This window comes from Lates calcarifer, linkage group LG23 (assembly GCF_001640805.2).
Source record: "Lates calcarifer isolate ASB-BC8 linkage group LG23, TLL_Latcal_v3, whole genome shotgun sequence".
In the NCBI taxonomy this organism is placed as follows: Eukaryota; Metazoa; Chordata; class Actinopteri; family Centropomidae; genus Lates; species Lates calcarifer.
This window is the reverse complement of record NC_066855.1, coordinates 1157012-1176813: the sequence shown is the minus strand read 5'-3', so window position 1 is coordinate 1176813 and position 19802 is coordinate 1157012. Positions and strand designations below refer to the sequence as shown.

Genomic DNA, 19802 nt, shown 5'->3' with positions numbered 1-19802 from the left:
CACACAGTGCCAGTGGAAATAGTTGAGAATCAACCTGTAATTTTTAACATGGAGCTTCCTGCTCATGTCTGTTCAAACTGCTCCAACAGAGCAGAACTGTGTTTAAAACTGTCAGTATGTTGCAGTGAGGACAATAACTGAGTCACGTCTCTGTAACATCCAGTACAAGGTCCGTCTCAGGTCGCTCTCCCTCCCTGCCTCATCTCTTGTTCAAAGGCGCCCTCTAGCTGCAGATATTATAACATTACACGACAGCAGAGTCCTGAGGAACTCACTGCGACAAATATTAAGTGGTTTTATAGTCTTACTAGAAAGAACCACTGGATAATGAGAGACACACACGAGTCAATAAATCAACCAGGTCACTTTCAACCTGCAGGTTTAACGATGCATCACACTGACCGCGGCCTTCACAGCTGTGTTCTCTAACTGTCAAACTAAGAGTGTGTCATGGTTCTATAGTGAAGAACAGATATAAAATACTATTCAATTATCCATCTCAGTTGAATGTGTCACAGACTCTGCCGTCCTCGTTTAATCTAATCTTGAGTTTGATAATTAATTCTTGACCTCAGAGACGAGGTGTTCCAGGTCGACTTTCTCAGTTTCCACTGAAGTTTGGAACTTCAGTCACGTGATAACAAGTAGAGGCAGGATGGTAAACCTTATCACTGTTAAAGATGACCTCTGACATCTGATGTGGTAGGCTGATGACCTTTGACCTCTTCCCAGTGCATTGTGGTTTGGGATCAGGTTATAAAAGTTCTAAAAGCCACTGTAAAGATGAAAACTGCAAATTGATTTATTTTATTTGTAGTGGAACTGATCTGAAATGTGTTGATATCCAATCAAAACTGAGTGTAGCTGTAAGTATGGAAGACATGCTGATGAGTATTTGCCTCCATGTCAGACTTAAACTTCTAATCTGGGTCTCAGACAGATGAAATTCCTGTAATGATGAGGACCTTAAGACCCTGTCTGATGCACTGCACAAACAGGTTCGAGGGTGGAGTGACAGGGCTAAATACATGCTCCATCTTAAATTAACCTCTGGAGGCTTCCTGATTGGTCCGTGTGCTCCTTTGATTAGACTGGTTTAATCACGGTTCATCTGCTGCTCTCATGCTTGCATTAGGTATTGTATGTAGATGAGTGACCGTGAAGAGGACGGCTATTTTAACTCAGGTTGTAAATGTCAGCAGACATTCTGCTGGGATCTGCCATGATCTCTGCAAACAGTTGCTCAAATTAGACGCTAACTGCACACACTGAGGGGGGCTTAAAGAAAGCACACACTCCTACAGAGCTAATTAGCACTACAAAGCTTATACCAGTCTGCTAATACAGCACGGACCATGATAAATGCTGTGTTTCCATTCATTTGTGCTGTTACTGCAAAGATGGCTCTGAGAGATGGACAGAGTCTGATCACTGTGTGAGCTGCTGGAAGATTCAGTGTCTGTCATTAGATGCACAGGAAAAACCAGACAAAGTTAATGCTTCACACCCGTTTATTCTGCTACAGTTTCACTGCACAACAATAAGGTTTGGTAACTTTAATGAGTTTCTACTTGTACTAAGAACTTGCATTGAGGATGTGCCATCACTGCCAGGTCTACTCAGAATCAGCAGCCTGAGACAGGACAGGGAAGAAAAGGTAAAGAAAGGAAAGTTTAAAAACAGTCTGCTTTCTTAGATTAAATGCTAATTTACCAGTAAGACACTGAGATACAGCCCAGGAGGCTGGTTTGAGTAACAAGCCTGTGAATGAGAAGGTTATCTGAGGCCAAAGCTCTGTGGTTTGATAAGGAAGTTACTGCAGCATCATTTCATTCTCTGTCACAACAATTACCAGCTAAGTAGTAATAACAGATGTAATGAAGAGTCTGTTGATGTTTTCTTGATACTCTGGTGATGCATCATGTGAAGTCAGCAAACTGAACCTGAGCTGTAAATGTACAGGACGTTACCTTTCCAAAGTCTCTGCTCTTGGTCCTCATCTTGTTGACCTGGGACTCAGCGATGTCTGCTCGCTCCTGCGCCTCCTCCAGCTCATGCTGCACCTTCCTTAGCTTAGCGAGATGAGTGTTGGCCTGCTCCTCCTGTGGAAAGAAAAAGAGTGAGCTGTGCTATAATCATGATAAAAATAACAACTGCGTCCACTGAGAGGGTCTTACAGCTTCTTCATTCTGACGTTTGTACGCCTTGACTTTGAGCTGCAGCTTGTCCACCAGGTCCTGGAGTCTCAGAACAGTCTTCTTGTCCTCCTCAGTCTGATAGGTCAGCTCCTTTACTCTCCTCTCATATTTACGGATTCCCTTGATGGCATCAGAGGCTTTTCTCTGCTCACACTCCACCTCGCCCTCCAGTTCACGCACCTACAGGAGAAGTCCAAACCCCACAAACACCACATCAGCTGTAACTGTAGTTTCACTAAAGCTAAACAGGTCTCAGAGGAGTGAGTGTGATACCCGAGCCTCCAGTTTCTGGAGCTGCTTCTTGCCGCCCTTCAAAGCCAAGTTCTCAGCTTCATCCAGACGGTGCTGCAGGTCTTTCACAGACACCTCCAGGTTCTTCCTCATCCTCTCCAGGTGGCTGCTGGTGTCCTGCTCCTTCTTCAGCTCCTCTGCCATCATGGCTGCCTGCAGTTACACAGCGAGTGAAGCTCACTTTGTCAAATAGAAAATCAATGATCATTAACAGGAGCCAGGAGTTTCTAATCACACTGTATAAACCTCTGACTGCTGCAGGTAAACTGTGTTAGATTTACATCAGTGATGGCTTTCTTGGCTTTCTCCTCTGCATTGCGGGCCTCCTGGATGGCGTCCTCCACCTCACCCTGCAGCTGGCTGACATCTGCATCCAGCTTCCTCTTGGAGTTGAGGAGACTGGTGTTCTGCAGCCAAACAGTTAACAAACTGATCAAATAAAAAACAACTCATACACATAATTCACAGAGACAGGCAGTCAAGAGTAAAATTTAATAGACTGCATCTATAAACTCCATTACACTGACTTTAGAAAGCTGCTCACCTGAGAGTGCAGCAGCCCGACTCTCTCGCAGGCATCAGTCAGTTCCTGTTCAGCGAGTTTGCGGCTTCTCTCCGACTGCTCCAGAGCAGCTCTGAGCTCCTCCACCTCTGCCTGCATCAGGCTGCTCCTGCGCTCCACCATGGCCACCTGCTCCTTCAGGTCCTCCTGGCTGCGCAGTGCCTCGTCCAGGTGGAGGGTTTGTTCCTGCAGGGAGAAATGATGGCTACAGTTTTATGTTCTTCTTGACGTGCTTGAGTTGAAGCTGCTCATGAACGATATTTCACCTTGAGGTGAGCCTGTATGTTCCTCAGCTGCTTCTGGGCTTCAGCAGCCTGCCGGTTGGCGTGGCTCAGCTGGATCTCCATCTCATTGAGATCGGTCTCCATCTTCTTCCTGATCCTCACGGCGTCGTTCTTGCTGCGTATCTCGGTGTCTAAGGCAGACTGCATGGTTTCCACAGTGCGCTGGTGGTTGCGTTTCATCTGCTCCAGCTCCTCATCCTTCTCAGCCAGCCTGCGATCCACCTCCCCCTTGACTTGGGTGAGCTCCAGCTGGATACGGAGAATCTTGGATTCCTCATGTTCCAGAGAAGCCTGGCACACAGGTTGAGATTTAAAAAACCCATAAGACTGTGCCAAAAATATCTGATTCTATAAAGTTATATATCACATGGAGTTACTTCAGCCTCCTCCAGAGCAGTCTGGATCTCTGTCTTCTCAGTCTCAGTTTGTTTCTTAGTCTTCTCCAGCTCATGGATGGCTTTACCACTCTCTCCGAGTTGTTCAGTCAGATCTGAGATTTCCTCTGAAAACATAAAAATGGATCATGTTTCCTCAATGAGCAGACAAATATAAACAAACCAGGCTTTGTTCTTCTTGAGCTCAAATAAAATAAATGAATAATTATCTGATTCGTTGCCAATCACATGCAGGATGAGTGTTTCTTTTAGGAGAGCAGTAGAACTGTAGTCTTATACACACGTTGCAGGTTTTTATTCTCTCGTTTGAGGACCTCCAGGTGCTCCAAAGCTTCCTCATAAGAGTTCTTCATTTTGAAGAGCTCAGTGCTGAGGGAGCGGGACTCCTTCAGTGATCCATCCAGCTCAGCCTGACTCTCCTCATACTTCTGCTTCCACTCAGACAGAACCTAAAACAGAAATATTGGTTTGGATAAAACTGGTCCACGTTGACTTCTCTGACCTACACCATGACAAATGTTTAGTCTTTTATAAACTGGACTGAGTCACATTAGTGACAGAGAGTAGCTTCTTCTCAAAATAATAGCATAATCAATATCTTCGGATACCTTATCAAAACTTCTCTGCTTTTTATCCAGGCTAGCTGCTTGAGCGTTCGCCCTGTCCACGTCAGTCATGAGGTCCTCCACCTCTCCCTGCAGCCTCTGCTTCGTCTTCTCCAAAGACGAGCACTTGGCGTTCACGGCCTCGATGCCCTCCTCAGCCTCCTGCAAACGCTGGGCAAGCTTCTTCCTGTGAATCATGAATCCAAACATCAATAATGACTGTCACTTATTACATTTAAATATTTATTTGTACAGTGTTAGAACAACTCTCACTTGGCCTCTTCCAGTTCATCATTGCGCTGGATGGCATCAGTCTCATATTTGGTTCTCCACTGGGCGACCTCACTGTTGGCCTTGGACATTGCCCTCTGCAGCTCAGCCTTGGCCTCCTGCTCCTCCTCAAACTGCTCCCTCAGCAGATCACAGTCGTGACGGGCAGACTGGAGGGCGTGGGCGAGGGCGTTCTTAGCCTATCAGAGAAAATCTGGAATTTATCTGGAGGTTCAAATATCATAATCTTAGCTTTAACTTAAATACTGCAAGCAGCAGTAATGTAACAAACCTTTGCCTCCTCTTCAACCTGCCTTTTCAGTTCCTCAACTTGCTGAGTGAAGGCAAGCTTAGCCCTCGACATCTGAGAGAGTATCGCCTCTTTCTCCTCCAGAAGACGAGAAAACTCGCCTGAGCAAGAGATGGTAAAAATACAATTAGAAGAGAAAGACGTGCTTGTCTCTATGAGTGGACTAAACGACGTGTGCAGTAACTCAGATAAATACCATTTTCATTCTGAAGTCTTGCCCTTTGAGCGTTGATTTCAGTGATCAGACGAGTGTTCTCATCATGTTTCGTCCTGTATTCACTCAGCTGGTCTTCCAGAGAGTGGCACAGCTTCTCATAGTTGATCTGGTATCATTGAGAAAACAAACTGATGAAGCTGTTTACTATGACCTTTTGATTGCATGTACTCACTATACTGTCCTATCTTACCTTTGCCTTCACAACGACCTCTATGTTGCTGGACAGGTCGTCGATCTCCATCTTGTACTCACTCTTCTCCTTCTCCAGCTTCTGTTTGACTCTCTGCAGGTTGTCGATCTGCTCTCCCAGCTCGGCCACACTGTCGGCGTGTTTCTTCCTTAAAGCTGCAGCAGTGGCCTCGTGGTGGAGTGTCGACTCTTCGAGGTCTTGTTTCAGTTTCTGCAACTCAGCCTCTCGCTTCTTGTTCATCTCTATCTGAGAGGCGGTGGCTCCTCCGGCCTCCTCCAGCCGCTCACTGATCTCCTCGAGCTCCCTGGACAGGTCAGACCTTTGTTTTTCTACTTTAGCTCTGGCAACACGTTCCACTTCAATCTCCTCTTCCAGCTCTTCAATGCGGGCCTGGGTAAACCAACCAAAATCAGTTGTTTCGTCATCGCTTGACTTATTTATTTTAATCAAATTTCAGTTTCTTCTTTACCTGAAGTTCCTTGATCCTCTTCTGAGCTTGTGCAGCCACACTCTGCTCATCCTCAACTCTGGCAACAAGCTGGCTGAATTCAAAGTCCTTCCTGTTATGCAGAACCATACCACGTGATTAGAGGACGTGTTAAGTACTTATCATCACTTTTAGGGCATCGCTGCACTGATACATACTTTTTAAGACGTTCCTCCAGCTGTTGCTTGTCATTTTCCAAATCCATTATGGATTCCTGAGTTAGTTTCAGATCTCCTTCAATCTTCCTTCTGGCCCTCTCGACATCCATCCGAATCTTCTTCTCTTGTTCCAGAGAGCCTTCAAGCTAACACATGCACATATCAGCAAACTTCTCAAGCAACACAAGCTATGATTTCCAACAGATAAAGGCCATAGACCTACATCATCAACTTGTTGCTCCAGCTTGACCTTGGCTTTGGTCAGAGCGTTGACTTTGTCCTCCTCTGCCTGCAGGTCGTCCAGTGTCTGCTGGTGGGCCTCCTGCAGGGCCAGCTTCTCCTTGGATAACTTGGCGATGGTGTCATCGAGAGAGGACATTTCCTCCGTCAGATTCTTCACCTGAATGCGTAAGAAGAAGGGAATGTGTTAGCAAATGCACTCGGTTTGGTGATCAGATGACCATCCTGAAGACACACAGTACCTTGTTTTCAGTGGCATGTTTTTCCTTCTCCACTTTAGCCAGGGTGAGCTCCAAGTCATCGATGTCTTTCTTCAGCTCCGAGCACTCGTCCTCCAGCTTCCTCTTCTTGGCGGTCAGCTCAGCATTCACCTCCTCCTCGTCCTCCAGTCTCTCACTGAGTTCTTTTGCTTTGGCCTCAAGCAAGATCTTGTTCTTTATCAGTCCTTCACACCTTTCTTCTGCATCTGCCAGACTCTCACTTTCCTATTCATTAAAAAAAACACAAAGTTCATTTAGGTATGACTTACTTTAACAGCAGAAACGGTTTCCTCTACTCACAGTTTGAATCTGCAGACACAGGTCATTCTTCTCCTGGAGCAGGGAAACCATTTTGGCTTCCAGCTCCTTCCTCTTAGCCTCAGCTTTGGCTAAATCCTCCTTACACTTGGCAAAATCCACTTTCATGATGGCCATCTCCTTCTCAGTCTCAGCACTCCTCAAGAGCGGCTTGATCTTGAAGTAGAGCTTCATCCATGGCCAGTGTTTTACATTCATGAAAGAGCGAATGTTGTACTGGATAATGTAAATGGATTCTCTGGAAAGTGATGGAGTTCTTTCTTAGTTCTTTGGTTCAACATGTTTCAGCAAATGTGATGTATTAAGACCTGAAGAACTGAACATCTGTGATCATATTACCTCCTCTCCATCATTTTCTGAAACTCCCTCCTCCTGAGAAAGCCACGACACAACGCTTGAGTAATCGTGATGAGAGAGGCCAGTTTGTCATCCCTCATTTCTTCCAATAAACCCAAGAGTCCTGCTTTGAAGAACACCTACAGAAAACACACATTTATGAGACCAGTTTAAAACCTGTCCACGCTCTCACCTCTACGCACCTGGCCAATGTCAGAAGCAACTTCGACATTTCAACTTCAAAGGTTTCAGATGCTGTAAAATAATCCAGTTTACCTTGGTGTGCCCAAACTTATACTGGGTGTGGTCCACATCAATAGACCCCAGCAGCTTCTCAGCAGCTTTCTTGTTGTCAATGAACTGTCCCTCAGGAATCACACTCGCATTCAGTACTTTGTACCTATAAGAAAAACTCCAGATGAAACAAAAGTTGTTCTTTAATTTCTCACAAATGAGGTCTTTGTTTTTGTTTTTTTTACCGTTGCTTGAAATCCCCGTACAGGATTCTGCTGGGGAAGCCCTTCCTGCAGATCCTGATTCCTTCCAGTACACCGTTACATCGCAGCTGGTGAATAACCAGATGGTGTTCCATAATCCCTAAAAGTCAAAGCCAGAGCAACGTCATAATCAATCTGCCTGAGATACTGTTTCAGTCTGATAAGAAGCGTCTGGAACATGAAGTGAAATACCTGGTGTTTTAGTTTCATTTGGAATCAGACACCTAACAAAGTGAGGATGGGTGCTCCTGAGATTTGTCATCAGCTTTCCCAGGTTTTCCTGGAACAGATTATCAGTGTCTATTTACTTTGTTACAGGAAAATACAACCAGGGTTACAATATGTTATTGTTTATATCAAAATCACACTATTATGATCACCCAGTATTATTTTAGTATGCAGTTACCCTGAAGAGGGCTGACACAGTCTGGAAGGATGAGCCCTTCTTCTTTGCTGCTTTCTTAGCAGCAGCACCACTTCCTCCACCAGCGCTCTCTAAAAGAAAACTCTGTTTTTATCTACATCATAAGGTTGAATTAGGACCTTCAAATGACATAAATGTTCAGAATCCCGGAGGTTCTCACCATCGGATGATGCGTAGGTAAAGTAGAGGAAGGCCAGTAGTTTGAGGCTGGCTTTCTGGTAGAGCTGGACCACAGTGTCGTTCAGCGGGTCCTTGTTCTTGTCCAACCAGCCTGTGATGCTGTAGTCCACAGTGCCAGCGTAGTGCACCAGGGAGAAGTGAGCCTCAGCCTTGCCTTTGACAGGCTTGGGCTTCAGGAAGTTGTTTGATTTTCCAAGGTGTTGGTCATACAGCTTGTTTTTGAAGGTGGTGTCTGACGCCTTGGGAAACATACACTCCTCTTCAAGGATGGAAAAGATTCCCATTGGCTGTTGATGATGGTCAAAAAATGTGTTACACAGAAAAACATGAAGCATGCTTTTCTATAGTGTGTGTAGTAATAAACCCACCTTTTCAATGAGCTCTATACAAGCAGCCAGGTCCATCCCAAAGTCAATGAACTCCCATTCGATGCCTTCTTTCTTGTACTCCTCTTGTTCCAGCACGAACATGTGATGGTTGAAAAACTGTTGCAGTTTCTCGTTGGTGAAATTGATACACAGCTGTTCCAGACTGTTATACTGCAGAACAAACCAGTGCAAGTTTAACCACATTATTCATTATAAACTCTGGTAAATAAGCTGCTTAATGTCAACTTACATCAAAGATTTCAAACCCAGCAATGTCCAGGACTCCAATGAAGAACTGTCTGGGCTGTTTGGTGTCCAGCATCTGATTAATGCGAAGAACCATCCACAGAAACATCTTCTCATAGACTGATTTGGCTAAAGCACCAATGGCGTTGTAGACCTGCACAGCAGCATACTCCAGTGAGATTACAACACAAATCTCATCTTAAAGCTACAGTTACTGGTTTGTTTTGTTGCAGAGAAGCTCCTCAATAAGTTTATAATACAGCAGAGTTGTTATAGTGAATGTGTTAGCAAGAATGGTTAGAATTAAAAATTAACAAGGAGTAACATAAACGCATAATGTCCTACTACAACTCAAATATACCTGCTGAACAGTCTGTCCTTTGGTCACATACTCATTCCCAACCTTAACTCGAGGGTAACACAGAGCTTTCAGCAGGTCTGCAGAGTTCAGACCCATCAGGTAAGCTGCTTTGTCAGCCACTGTTCAAAGATAAAAGAGCAGAAACACAGAGCAAAGCAGGATACATGGGAAGGTAAGAAAAGTTCAATAAAATGTAAGAAAAATGATTAAACGGATAAATACACCAAACTTAAAAAAAGAAATCAGAAATCAGAAGATTAAAGCTGAATGTGATGAATAACAGTTACCTTCTGTTCCATCTGGCTCTGCCTGCTCCTCTCTCTGCTTCTGCTTGAACTTCATATTCCCATAATGCATCACTGCACCTGTTAGCTTGTAGATGCCAATCCTCTCTTCTCCAGTGAAGCCGAGGATCTCGATAGCACTCTGAGAGCACATTGGAGTGGATATAAGTACCATGTTAGCAGTGATGGAAAAAAAGACAAACTGTGACTCACATCAGTGGCCATCAGCTCTTCATTGTCATCAATACTGGCCACACTGATCTCCCCCTGACTGACGAATGGGTAGTCGAAGGGGTTGGTGGTGATGAGGAGAGTCTCTGGAAGGAACAATAACACACTGTGAATACAACTTTACTTTTTTAGTTTAACAACACACAGCTGTCACACACACAACTCTAACACTGTCTCCCAGCTGTTACCGATGAGCTCAGGCTTCTTGTTGGACATGATCTGGTAGAAAATATGATAACTCCTCTCTGCAGCCAGCTGAAATGTTACTCTGGATTTTTCCAGCAAGTCTATCAACAGAGACAAGACTGATTAAAACAAAAGACTAACGATAAAATATCACGTGTCTCCACTGTATTCTAGCTCACAAGTTTCAATATCAGCAGAGGCCAGTTTTCCTGAGGTTCCAAAGTGGATTCTTATGAATTTGCCCTGAAAGAGAAAAACAAAGGAATAATCACAGACTCAAAATGACAAAACAGTTATGGGTTTTAACAAAGTTTCTATGTTTTCACTCACAAAACGTGAGGAGTTGTCATTTCTGACAGTTTTGGCATTTCCAAAAGCCTCTAGCAGTGGGTTAGCAGAGATGATCTGGTCCTCCAGATTCCCCTACAGCAACACAGAGGAGACAATAAGGTGTCACAAATGTTGATAAAGAAGTGACTCACTCCTTTGGTTATATAAATCAAAGGTTTGTTGGAAGTTAGCAGTTTCACTGTACTGAAAGAGTATAAAAACATCACATCACCTGTAATTTTCCAGAGGAACTGACGTCTTTTTTCCTGTCTCCAGACCCTGCGATTGTCGCAAAGTACTGGATGACACGTTTGGTGTTGACAGTCTTTCCTGCACCAGATTCTCCACTACAGAACAGGGAAAACAGGCACCAGAGAAATCTTACTTCCTCTTTGGTCAGTAAATGTCAGAGATAATCTGTAGCAGTTACTGTGCATGCAGCTTCAGCTTACGTGATAAGGATGGACTGGTTTTCTCTATCTAGAAAAAAAAACAACACCACAGTCATATCTTCCACTACTCAGAAAACTGAATATAGCTTTACATGTTTTCCAGCCGCAGTTTACCAGTGAGCATGAACTGGTAGGCATTGTCAGAGATGGAGAAGATGTGTGGTGGAGCCTCTTGGCGCTTTTTGCCCCTGTAGGCCACCACTACCTCTTGGTTGTACACCGGGAGCCACTTGTAAGGGTTCACAGTGACACAGAACAGTCCTGAGTAGGTCTACAATAAAACACAATATGATCAGTGCTTGAGTTAGCATGGGGAAAAAACTAATTTAGCTTTTTTATCAAACACATCCACATCTCTCACCCTGCTATATATATAATATCTACAGCATCAATAATGATTTTGATGATAGTATCATTGGTGCAGAAGAGGGCTTTAAATTACATTTAAGGATTTCTTAAAACCCTGTGCAGAGAAGGTGGCTCTTGCTGCTTTCCTCTGTCAGGCAGACAGGATAATGCATCTGCAGTATCATACATCACAAACCTATTCCAGCTTTGATGTTGGTCTACATGGTTTCTGTTGAGCAACAGCTCCTCTGGCATTGTGTGTGAGTGACCATTAGCGATTAAATGCTGCATTACTCACATAGATCATCCACGCTGCGTAACGCTCTTTGAGGTTATACAGCACAGCGGCCTCATTCAGGTGGGTCATCATGGCCATGTCCTCGATCTTGTCGAACTTGGGCGGGTTCATGGGGAAGACTTCATTATCCTTCACTGTTACAACCTGGGATTGTGAAGAGAGACGTGCCCTTCATCAGCAAAACAATACAGAGAGTGACAGGACAATGAGAGATGTTTTATCTCCCTCTAAACTAAAAGTTCATGAAGGGACAGGCTTAAAAAGTAAGCTGTGTAACATGGCCTTAAAAATGTATTTAAATTAAACTGTCTCATATACAGCTGCCTACCTGCCCTGCATTAGTTTTAACAGTTGCTTTGCCACCGTCTTTGCTTTGCAGAGTGCCTTTAACAAACAGCTCCTTTGGATCCACTACAAACACTGCAGTCTTGGCATCAAAAGGCCTGTTTTGGGCTTCGATTCGCTCTCGTTCGGGTCTCCTCAGGTAAGGAGCAGCCTCCCCAAACACGCTCATGTCAGCGTCCGAGCTCATCTCTGGACCAGACCCCACAGGGGACTGAAAGGTACAGTGTTAAAGGTTAGAACAGTGATCCAAGTTAACAGGACGTTTGATATCAGACATCGATATCAGCTCTTACCTCTGTGGACTACAGAAGATCGGCCTAGGTATCCTCCACCTACAGACACCTGAATCAGAAACAAGATGAAAGCCTCCCAGGAAAATCAGTATCTATCGCACACACACACACAACAATCAAACAGAACAAAGCGTCACCAGCAGAAGCCCCTGCTGAAAAATGTGGACAGCTTTGACCCCTACTGCTTTTATAAGGTCCCTCTTGTTGCATTAGGAGAGACAGCAAACACCTATATTTAGGTCAAAGCCTCTAATGAATGTGGGCGGAGAGAGGTGATTAGTCTGGCATGTGATATCATGGAGATGTCGCTGAGCTTTTGTTATAAATCCGTGGTGGGGAGCAACTGCAGCTCAAGAAAAGAATGAATGCCAAGGGAGGGTGACCTCTGCCAGAGATACAGCACTCACATGGATGCTTCAGCACGCAGAGACCAACACAGTGTTTGTTCAGCATCTCGAGCACTGTGTTTGGAACAGTACAACAGACAGGGCTATAAAGGATGCATCCATACTAAAAGTAACCAAAGAGCTTTAAACTGACATGTTCACCACATGAAGTCATTCTATATGAGCTTAATGTGCACGTTGCCATGTAAATATCTACAATGGTCTATGACACTCAAACCTATCAGGTGTAGTGCAGTGTGCATCTCTACAGACTCCATGTGGAGGTGGAAGTAACATCAATATCAGTAATGATTGCTATAAAAAATAATGATAGTTATAATAGTAATAACAGCCATAGCAATAAGGACAACCAAGACTAATACATTTTAAATGTAAAAACAGCTGTTGAGCAGGATGGTGGGAGCAGCAGGAGGCATGACATCACAGATCAGACTAGCAAGAAGCAAGTAACTCCTCCTTAAATCACTAATGATCATATTCTGCTTGTGTGCAGATTAGAGCTAATGTACAATGTTTTAATTAGTTAACATCAAAGGTGTCGATAAAAGTTTGTTCTATATTTCCACTTGGGCCAGGCTAGCCGTTTCCCTGCACCTCCAAATTTTATGCTAAGCTAGGCTAACCACATCCAGACTCATACTTAATGTAGAAACACGAGAGTCAGTAATTATTTTTTTACTGTATGAACAAAGAATGTTTGTATGTTTAGTCTTGATTATGATCATTTTAAAACTTCTCTTCTCTGTGTTTGTCATGGCAAGGATTTTGACAAGAGATTAATTAAAGTCACTTTATCTATTCTATATAGACTGGATGGTTAATATTGTGTATAAATGCAGGCATTTGAATACTGAAGTAAAGCAAACAGTACCACTGCCACAGAAGCTTATTAACAGATTTACACAAAATACATCGATGACCCTCGCGACTGCTTTGACAGGCTTATGTATAAAGGCATAGCTGCTGAATCCCTCAATGGAAATTTCTTTAGAGATTACAGTGGGCTAATAGTCATGTCAGAGATTTGGAGTCCTCTCTTTTCTCCTGCCATCCTCTCCCAAGAATCAGCTCTGAGGGACAGCAGAGGACAGCGGGGGGCAAAATGACGTGTTAGGAAAAGAAAACGAGAGAAACCTGTACTTAATTAATACTTCTTTCTACATTGTTAATTTAAAGAAATATCTGCAGTCTTTCCAAACAAACAGATCAATACCAATCTCATGTCTGTGCATTTAGTATAGATCTACAGCCAGGATTAGGTTAGCCTAGCTTAGCATAGAGTCTGGTAGAAGAGTAAGTAACATGTTGTATGTTTGTTGAGGAGGAATTACATTTCTTTAACACATAATAAACAACAGTTCAGTTTGGGACGGCAGTTAACAGTTGTTTTTGCCAGCTTTAAGAGAACTGAGGTCTTCAAACTGTCACTCATTTTAAAATCTGCCGTCAGTGTCATGAGAGGAAGATTAGACGCCTATAAACTGACAAAACGGGTGCTAAATCATGAACAAGCAACCAATGGACCCATGGCTCACACTGCCTCCATCTTAACCGTGAGCTGCTTTAGGGAATTAATCAGGAGTGAGATATTCTTAGGGACTATCTTCAAAGGGACAGTTTGGAGATAATGATGCAATGCAGATTAGCACTGCAGCCTTTCTTTTTTATAACTGCCATGTGTCTGTATTGATTGACTCACTGCTGCAGACATTTTGAATATCACCTCCTCATGAGTCTCAGAAAGCCAAAGTGAATGCTGTGGATTGCAATCAGAGTTCATTCTAATCTTTAATGCAACAGATGGTAAAATCTCATGGCTTATGAGTTAATGTCAAGTCAAGTTCAAGTTGTCTAAATAAAGGGCTGCTAAGTAGAGGTCACTCAGTCTATTATCTGTCAGATGCACTTTGATATCATTTGATGGACGCCTGTTAACAATTGTTTTTGCCTAAGATAGAACTCATTAGTTATTATTATTATACATTTTGATCAATTCAATAGATTTTGATATGTACATTTATTTTAGAAATTCTGTTTTTGTTTTTGTTTGTTTTTAAAGGGGGAAAATAGACGAACAGCTGAGAAACCACAGGCACTCTGTTACCCTACATGAAGACAGCATCGTGTGTGGAAACTTTAAACTTCAAACAAGGTTTGATCCATTTCTCATCTTATTAGTTTTGAGGGAAAATGTATTGCTGTTGTATTTATTGATTGAATTCTGTACATGAGTCTTTATGATGAGAAAGAAATCAGTGGTCGTGGAGAGGTTGTTTAATCTTGTGACATTTGGTTTCCTCCTTTAACACAGGTTTTAGGTACTTTAGATGTTTTTACTCTTATCCTTCATCGGTACCATCAAACACACAGTCAGAGTCACAAAGAACCATCTCCAGAGTCAAGAAGAACAAGGAGTCCTGGAACAGAAGGTCTGACCCCCACAGAGCCCTGATCCCAACATCAGTCTGAGATGACATGAAGAGACAGAAGACACAGAGACAGCCTGAATCCACAGAGGAACTGAGGCAACTTGAACAAACTACCTGAGTACAGGTGTACTGAGGAGAACTGGAGCAGGAGGTTACAGGTTGAAGAAAAAGACAAGAGTGTTTTGTTTCCTGCAGCTCAGCATCAGCAAGACGCACACTTCTAAGTGTTTTATATTTAGTGCTGGCAGGTCTGTGCTGCCCTCTGCTGGACAACACTGAGACACAATACACCTCTTCACTTTGTGACTGTGTGGACATATTATTTGAACAAAAAACTATTATTTCAGATGTTTTCATCTGATCTCTGAATGTGGCTACAACAACCAGACATAAGAGAAACTACTGTAATGTATAAATGCCTTTAAAATAAAAGGAAATGTGGCAAATTAAAAAAAAAATGCTCTGAACAGTGAAGTTCATCAATCATTTAAGAACGGAGAAGCATCAACAGCGGCAGCAGCGCTTTACGCACGACTCTAAATCTGATTCTCATTAAAGTCAGATTAGAATAAATCATACAAAACAAACAGCTACAAACAGACCACCACTCAAATCAGTCTGAGAGCAATGTATTCAGTCCTTCCAGCAGGTAAGCTATAATGGTGTGTGTCCAGTCCAGTTTCATACAGGTAAAGAGAGTCCGCTCCGGATCCACCCAAAACTAATGAAAACCAGAAAACTCATACACATATTTACAAACCAGGTACTCCCGGTACCGTGATCGGTCAGTGGTCAGTCAGGTTTGCAGAGTGAGCTGCAGCTCCCGGTTACTATCCGACTGGGGAAATAAACATCCATTAGAGCAGAGTCCGGAGGCGACACTTTGTCTTCTTTTTATCCACAACTAGTAGCTTCGAGGCGGACTCCACACACGCTCTGATGCCGAGGATAAAGCTGCTGGTTGTCTTCCTCACCCTCTGCTCTCAGACACACTCACAGGAAGGTTTCAACCTCGGCGCCATTTTTGGGAGAACTGTGATTGGATCACAGAAGACCCGTGGGCGACTGTGGACAGGTGGGCGGTGACGTCACTCACCTGGTCGCTACAAAATGTAATGGCTGAAACGGGTTAGATGTACCGTCTGTAATCTGGGGTCATCACAGATTTACACAGATCGAAACGCTAACAACAAGGTTATGTAGCGAACATCGGTTGTTTGATGCCTTCACTGACTTTTCCTCACATCTTATTATCAATTCTCTGTTAGAGAAAGAGTGGAAATAAGTTTTAGGAGTCATGGAGTAGTTTTACTAAATTATTAACGGATATTAAAGGCTGTGTTACGACTTTCTGCTCGTTAAAATTTAGTTTCTAGTAATTTCTAAATAATAATATGAACAATAAACTATTTAATTAGTAATATACTGTGCGGATAAAACTACAGATTTTAGTCGAATTATGATTTACCTGACCGGTTAAACTACAGGCGAGCTGTTGCTACTAGCAACCAAACTCTGGGTCACGTGTAACGCGCTGTTGTCATGGAAACCGTAAACCACCAAGAGCGCAGAGAGTTGGCTGAGCTTCTCTCCAGCTTTCAGTTTTAACCTGGTCCAGACTCAGAGGCGAAGACAGAGAACAATGTCGGATGTGGGATCTGATGAGTTTGACGATGAGGGCAGTAAACTCGGGGTGAGACAGTATAAGTAGCTGATCAGCTGGGTGCTGCTGTTATAACGTTAGCTGGCTCGAGCTAACGTTAGCTAAACATCAACAGATAACATGGGGTGCTGGTGTGTTTTTCTTTGACCGGGACAGGAATATGAAGGGGACAGAAATGAAGCGGGAGAGAGACATGGGGTCGGTAAAGCCGTTCTGCCAAACGGAGACGGCTATCAGGGACACTATGAGAACGGAAAAAGACACGGACAGGTGCGGTACTACAGGTGTCTTTGTTAGGTCTGAGTTAACACTGAGACCACAGATAATATTCCTTGGTTGGTTGTCTTTGACTGTTTTGTCTGACAGGGAACATATCGCTTCAAGAATGGAGCAAGATATGTGGGAGATTATTACCAGAACATGAAACACGGACAAGGCACCTTCTACTACCCAGATGGCTCTAAATATGAAGGTACAACAAAGCCACTGTACATGAGTTGAGTTTGTTGTGTTTCATTAGTGTGTATGTGCAGGATGTCCTGACTCAGAGTCTTATTGGTGCCTCTCTGTCTGTCAGGGTCTTGGGTTGAGGACCTGAGACAGGGTCATGGTGTCTACACTTACCCTAATGGAGACACATATGATGGAGAGTGGCTGCATCATATGAGGTATATCTCTACTTTTAAAGTCACAGGTGCATGTGACTGAGATGTTTGTATTTGTATGTTTCTGTAAGCACAGAAACTTTAAATAACAGTCATATAGCATAAATATATATATATGTTGTTTTACCTGCACAGAACTAAATCACCTCTGACTAGGTACAGAAAATGAAAACTTCTAAGATCCTTGTTGTTGTCTGATTGTCAGGCACGGCCTCGGCACTTACCACTACCGTGAAACTGGCTCAAAGTATAAGGGCACGTGGGTGAATGGCAACATGGAGTCAGCTGGAGAGTACATCCACTCCAACCACAGATACAAGGGAAACTTTGCCAACAACAATGTAAGTTCTAGTTTTATTGGCCATGGTCACTGTGTGTACATTTGTCTGTGCTTGATCCACTTAATAATTAAACCATAATCATTTATGGTGGTTTTGGTAATTGTCTGCTGTAGAGTTGTCTCTGCCATCCTGTTGTTATTTTGCAGCCCTACAGCCGGGGGAAGTACGTGTTTGATATCAGTTGTGAGCAACATGGTGAATACCACCAGACAGAGCAGGTAATTCAACATTAACACACTCCCCTTCTCTCAGGTCAGTGTGTCAGCTGATTTAATGTTCACATTACATTCTACCTGTACTGTAAACACTGAACCTGGAGCTTTGTCGTACCACATGTGCTATGAGACAAATGATAACCATGACAACTCTCGACTCAAACCTCCAGCCAGCAGACAGTGGGGAGAACGGTAAAAACATAAGAGCACAGAAGTCGCCCTACCCGGGCTCCAGGGAGGGATATGTCACCTTAGGGTCCTTAGGAGGAGCAGAGGAGGTGCTGCCACTGCCTGTGACCTGCTGTTGATGCTGTGCTGTTTGTCTGTAGCATCGATCACTCAGTCACACAGTGTCCTGCATGATGCCTTTCTGAAATCTAAGAAGGTCTTTTCATGCAGAAGGATTCATAACTGTTGTTGGCTCTACATATATTATCAGTGTTCTCAGAGCATGCTGGGTGACTATTAAAGGATGCATGGAAATAACTTAAAGGTGTGTTTGAGATGCAACCTGCAGTGTGTTTTATCTTTGGTGAGTGTGGAGTTTGCAGATGTTTTCAGTCAGTTTATCAGCACTGAAAACTGCATGAGCATAACACACTACAAACACACTGCAGACATTGTAGGAGCTGTGGTTTTCTCTGTGTGAAAACATGAAGAAAGTAATGATGTGTGTGTGGTTGTAATAAAAGCCTAAGTGTGTCATAGTAATATATCCTGGAGCAGTTCCTCTCAGGACACAAAAAGATTTAGCAGTTTTCCTGACTCATCTCTGGACAGGACCGAGCTGAGGGTGAGTGGGGCGAGTTGGCCTCCACCGCAGTCCTCAAGTGGATTCCCAAGTGTATCACTGGCCTGACGCCATGGACCCCAGACAAAGAGACTTCAGGTGAACTTTAACCCAACTTCAACCCAAAATGATCGTCAGGGGTAGGAGATCTTAGCCTTACCCAGCAGAATCCCACCCATTTAAGACATTTTTGTCAAGTAGCCACCAACCAAATTCTGTAAAAACTCTGTCACACATTTTGTTTATTAAACTGATAAATTACATTTCCTGTGAGCTGTAAATTGTATCTCCCTACTTTATGGTCTAAATATTGTTTCAAAGCCCTGAAGCAATATTTTTCGCTTTTTTGTGTTAGTCTAAAAGGACTTCTGAATCACATTGAAAAATATCAGCCTGTGTTATATGTGTGTATTCATAGGAGAGAAACTACCACAAATATTAGCTGATTCTCTGGGCATATCTGTCTCTATGTCTGTCCATTTAAATAACCCAGGAGAGAGATTTTGGAAACACTAAATTATCTACACATTCTGGGAAATGATTAATGACTGGTATTAAGATGGATTTTAAAAGGAAAAAGATAAGTGGGAGTAGATAAATTATTAAAGTGTGCACTCAGTAATCATTGTGTGTATGTTTCTCTTTTTTCAGCAGGAGAAAAAGAAACAGCTTCAGCAGAAGAGGGGGGAGAGAGCTGACCTGGGTGATCAGTCCTCCAACCAACATCTTTCAGCCTTTGTTTAAAAAGTAAAATAACAGAAATACTTACGATACTTAAATAAAATCTGTTCAGCCAGTGTACTTGTATGTGTGTGTTTTTCCTTTGGTGGCCCTACGCCACTGTGCAGAATAACATGACTGTTTTTCAGCGACATTATAGAGGCTTAATGAAGCAGTTTAGTTTACCTGATGCACCACAGGCTGTCTGACTTCTTTCTCTCATCCTTTGATCATGTGGTTCAAGGCTCAGCCTCCTTTCTAGCATTGCAGTATCAGGCTCCACGTCCACTCCTTCCTCTTCATTTCTTAGGTGAGCCCATGTTGCATAATCAGGTCCTGAGGAATAAATGACACGAGTATCAAGTAAAGTGATAAAACCCTGACTGACATATATGCTGATGATAGCATGTATACCAAGAAAACAAAGGAGAACTGTGTTGACATTCAGCAGTGGTGCAGCTGCTACCTGTTGAGCCGACATGAGTGCTGTGGTTCACACACGAGCGAAAACACTCGTTTGAATCAATGGGCGGCCATCTTGCTACAGCATATCCACGCTTTCCCAACATCCACACTTTCTACCGTCAGGTTTTCTAACCGCCTTATTT

General features: G+C 43.2%; 2 protein-coding genes across 2 annotated transcripts; one reads left to right on the top strand and one right to left on the bottom strand.

Annotated features, from left to right (window-relative positions):
- Positions 1-1493: 1493 nt before the first annotated feature.
- On the bottom strand, positions 1494-19429 carry LOC108890894 (myosin heavy chain, fast skeletal muscle). Its single transcript, XM_018687938.2, has 40 exons — positions 19381-19429; positions 11965-12013; positions 11655-11882; positions 11327-11470; positions 10795-10951; positions 10681-10708; positions 10461-10575; positions 10229-10321; positions 10078-10141; positions 9901-9999; positions 9695-9798; positions 9485-9623; positions 9198-9316; positions 8841-8990; positions 8591-8761; positions 8203-8509; positions 8025-8113; positions 7811-7898; positions 7601-7718; positions 7398-7521; positions 7125-7261; positions 6768-7023; positions 6450-6692; positions 6191-6367; positions 5968-6113; positions 5792-5882; positions 5323-5712; positions 5112-5238; positions 4898-5016; positions 4609-4805; positions 4339-4522; positions 4014-4179; positions 3713-3837; positions 3318-3626; positions 3034-3237; positions 2771-2896; positions 2472-2642; positions 2178-2378; positions 1971-2102; positions 1494-1633 (listed from the first exon to the last, which is right to left on the bottom strand). The coding sequence occupies exons 3-40, from the start codon at positions 11856-11858 to the stop codon at positions 1616-1618; spliced, it is 5832 nt and encodes a 1943-aa protein (XP_018543454.1). The 5' UTR covers positions 11859-11882; positions 11965-12013; positions 19381-19429; the 3' UTR covers positions 1494-1615.
- On the top strand, positions 16248-19275 carry rsph1 (radial spoke head component 1). The gene is made up of 8 exons (XM_018687966.2): positions 16248-16493; positions 16620-16733; positions 16830-16935; positions 17041-17131; positions 17334-17469; positions 17616-17687; positions 18465-18573; positions 19126-19275. Exons 1-8 carry the CDS (start codon positions 16443-16445, stop codon positions 19170-19172), a joined length of 726 nt encoding a protein of 241 aa, XP_018543482.1. The 5' UTR covers positions 16248-16442; the 3' UTR covers positions 19173-19275.
- Positions 19430-19802: the final 373 nt, after the last annotated feature.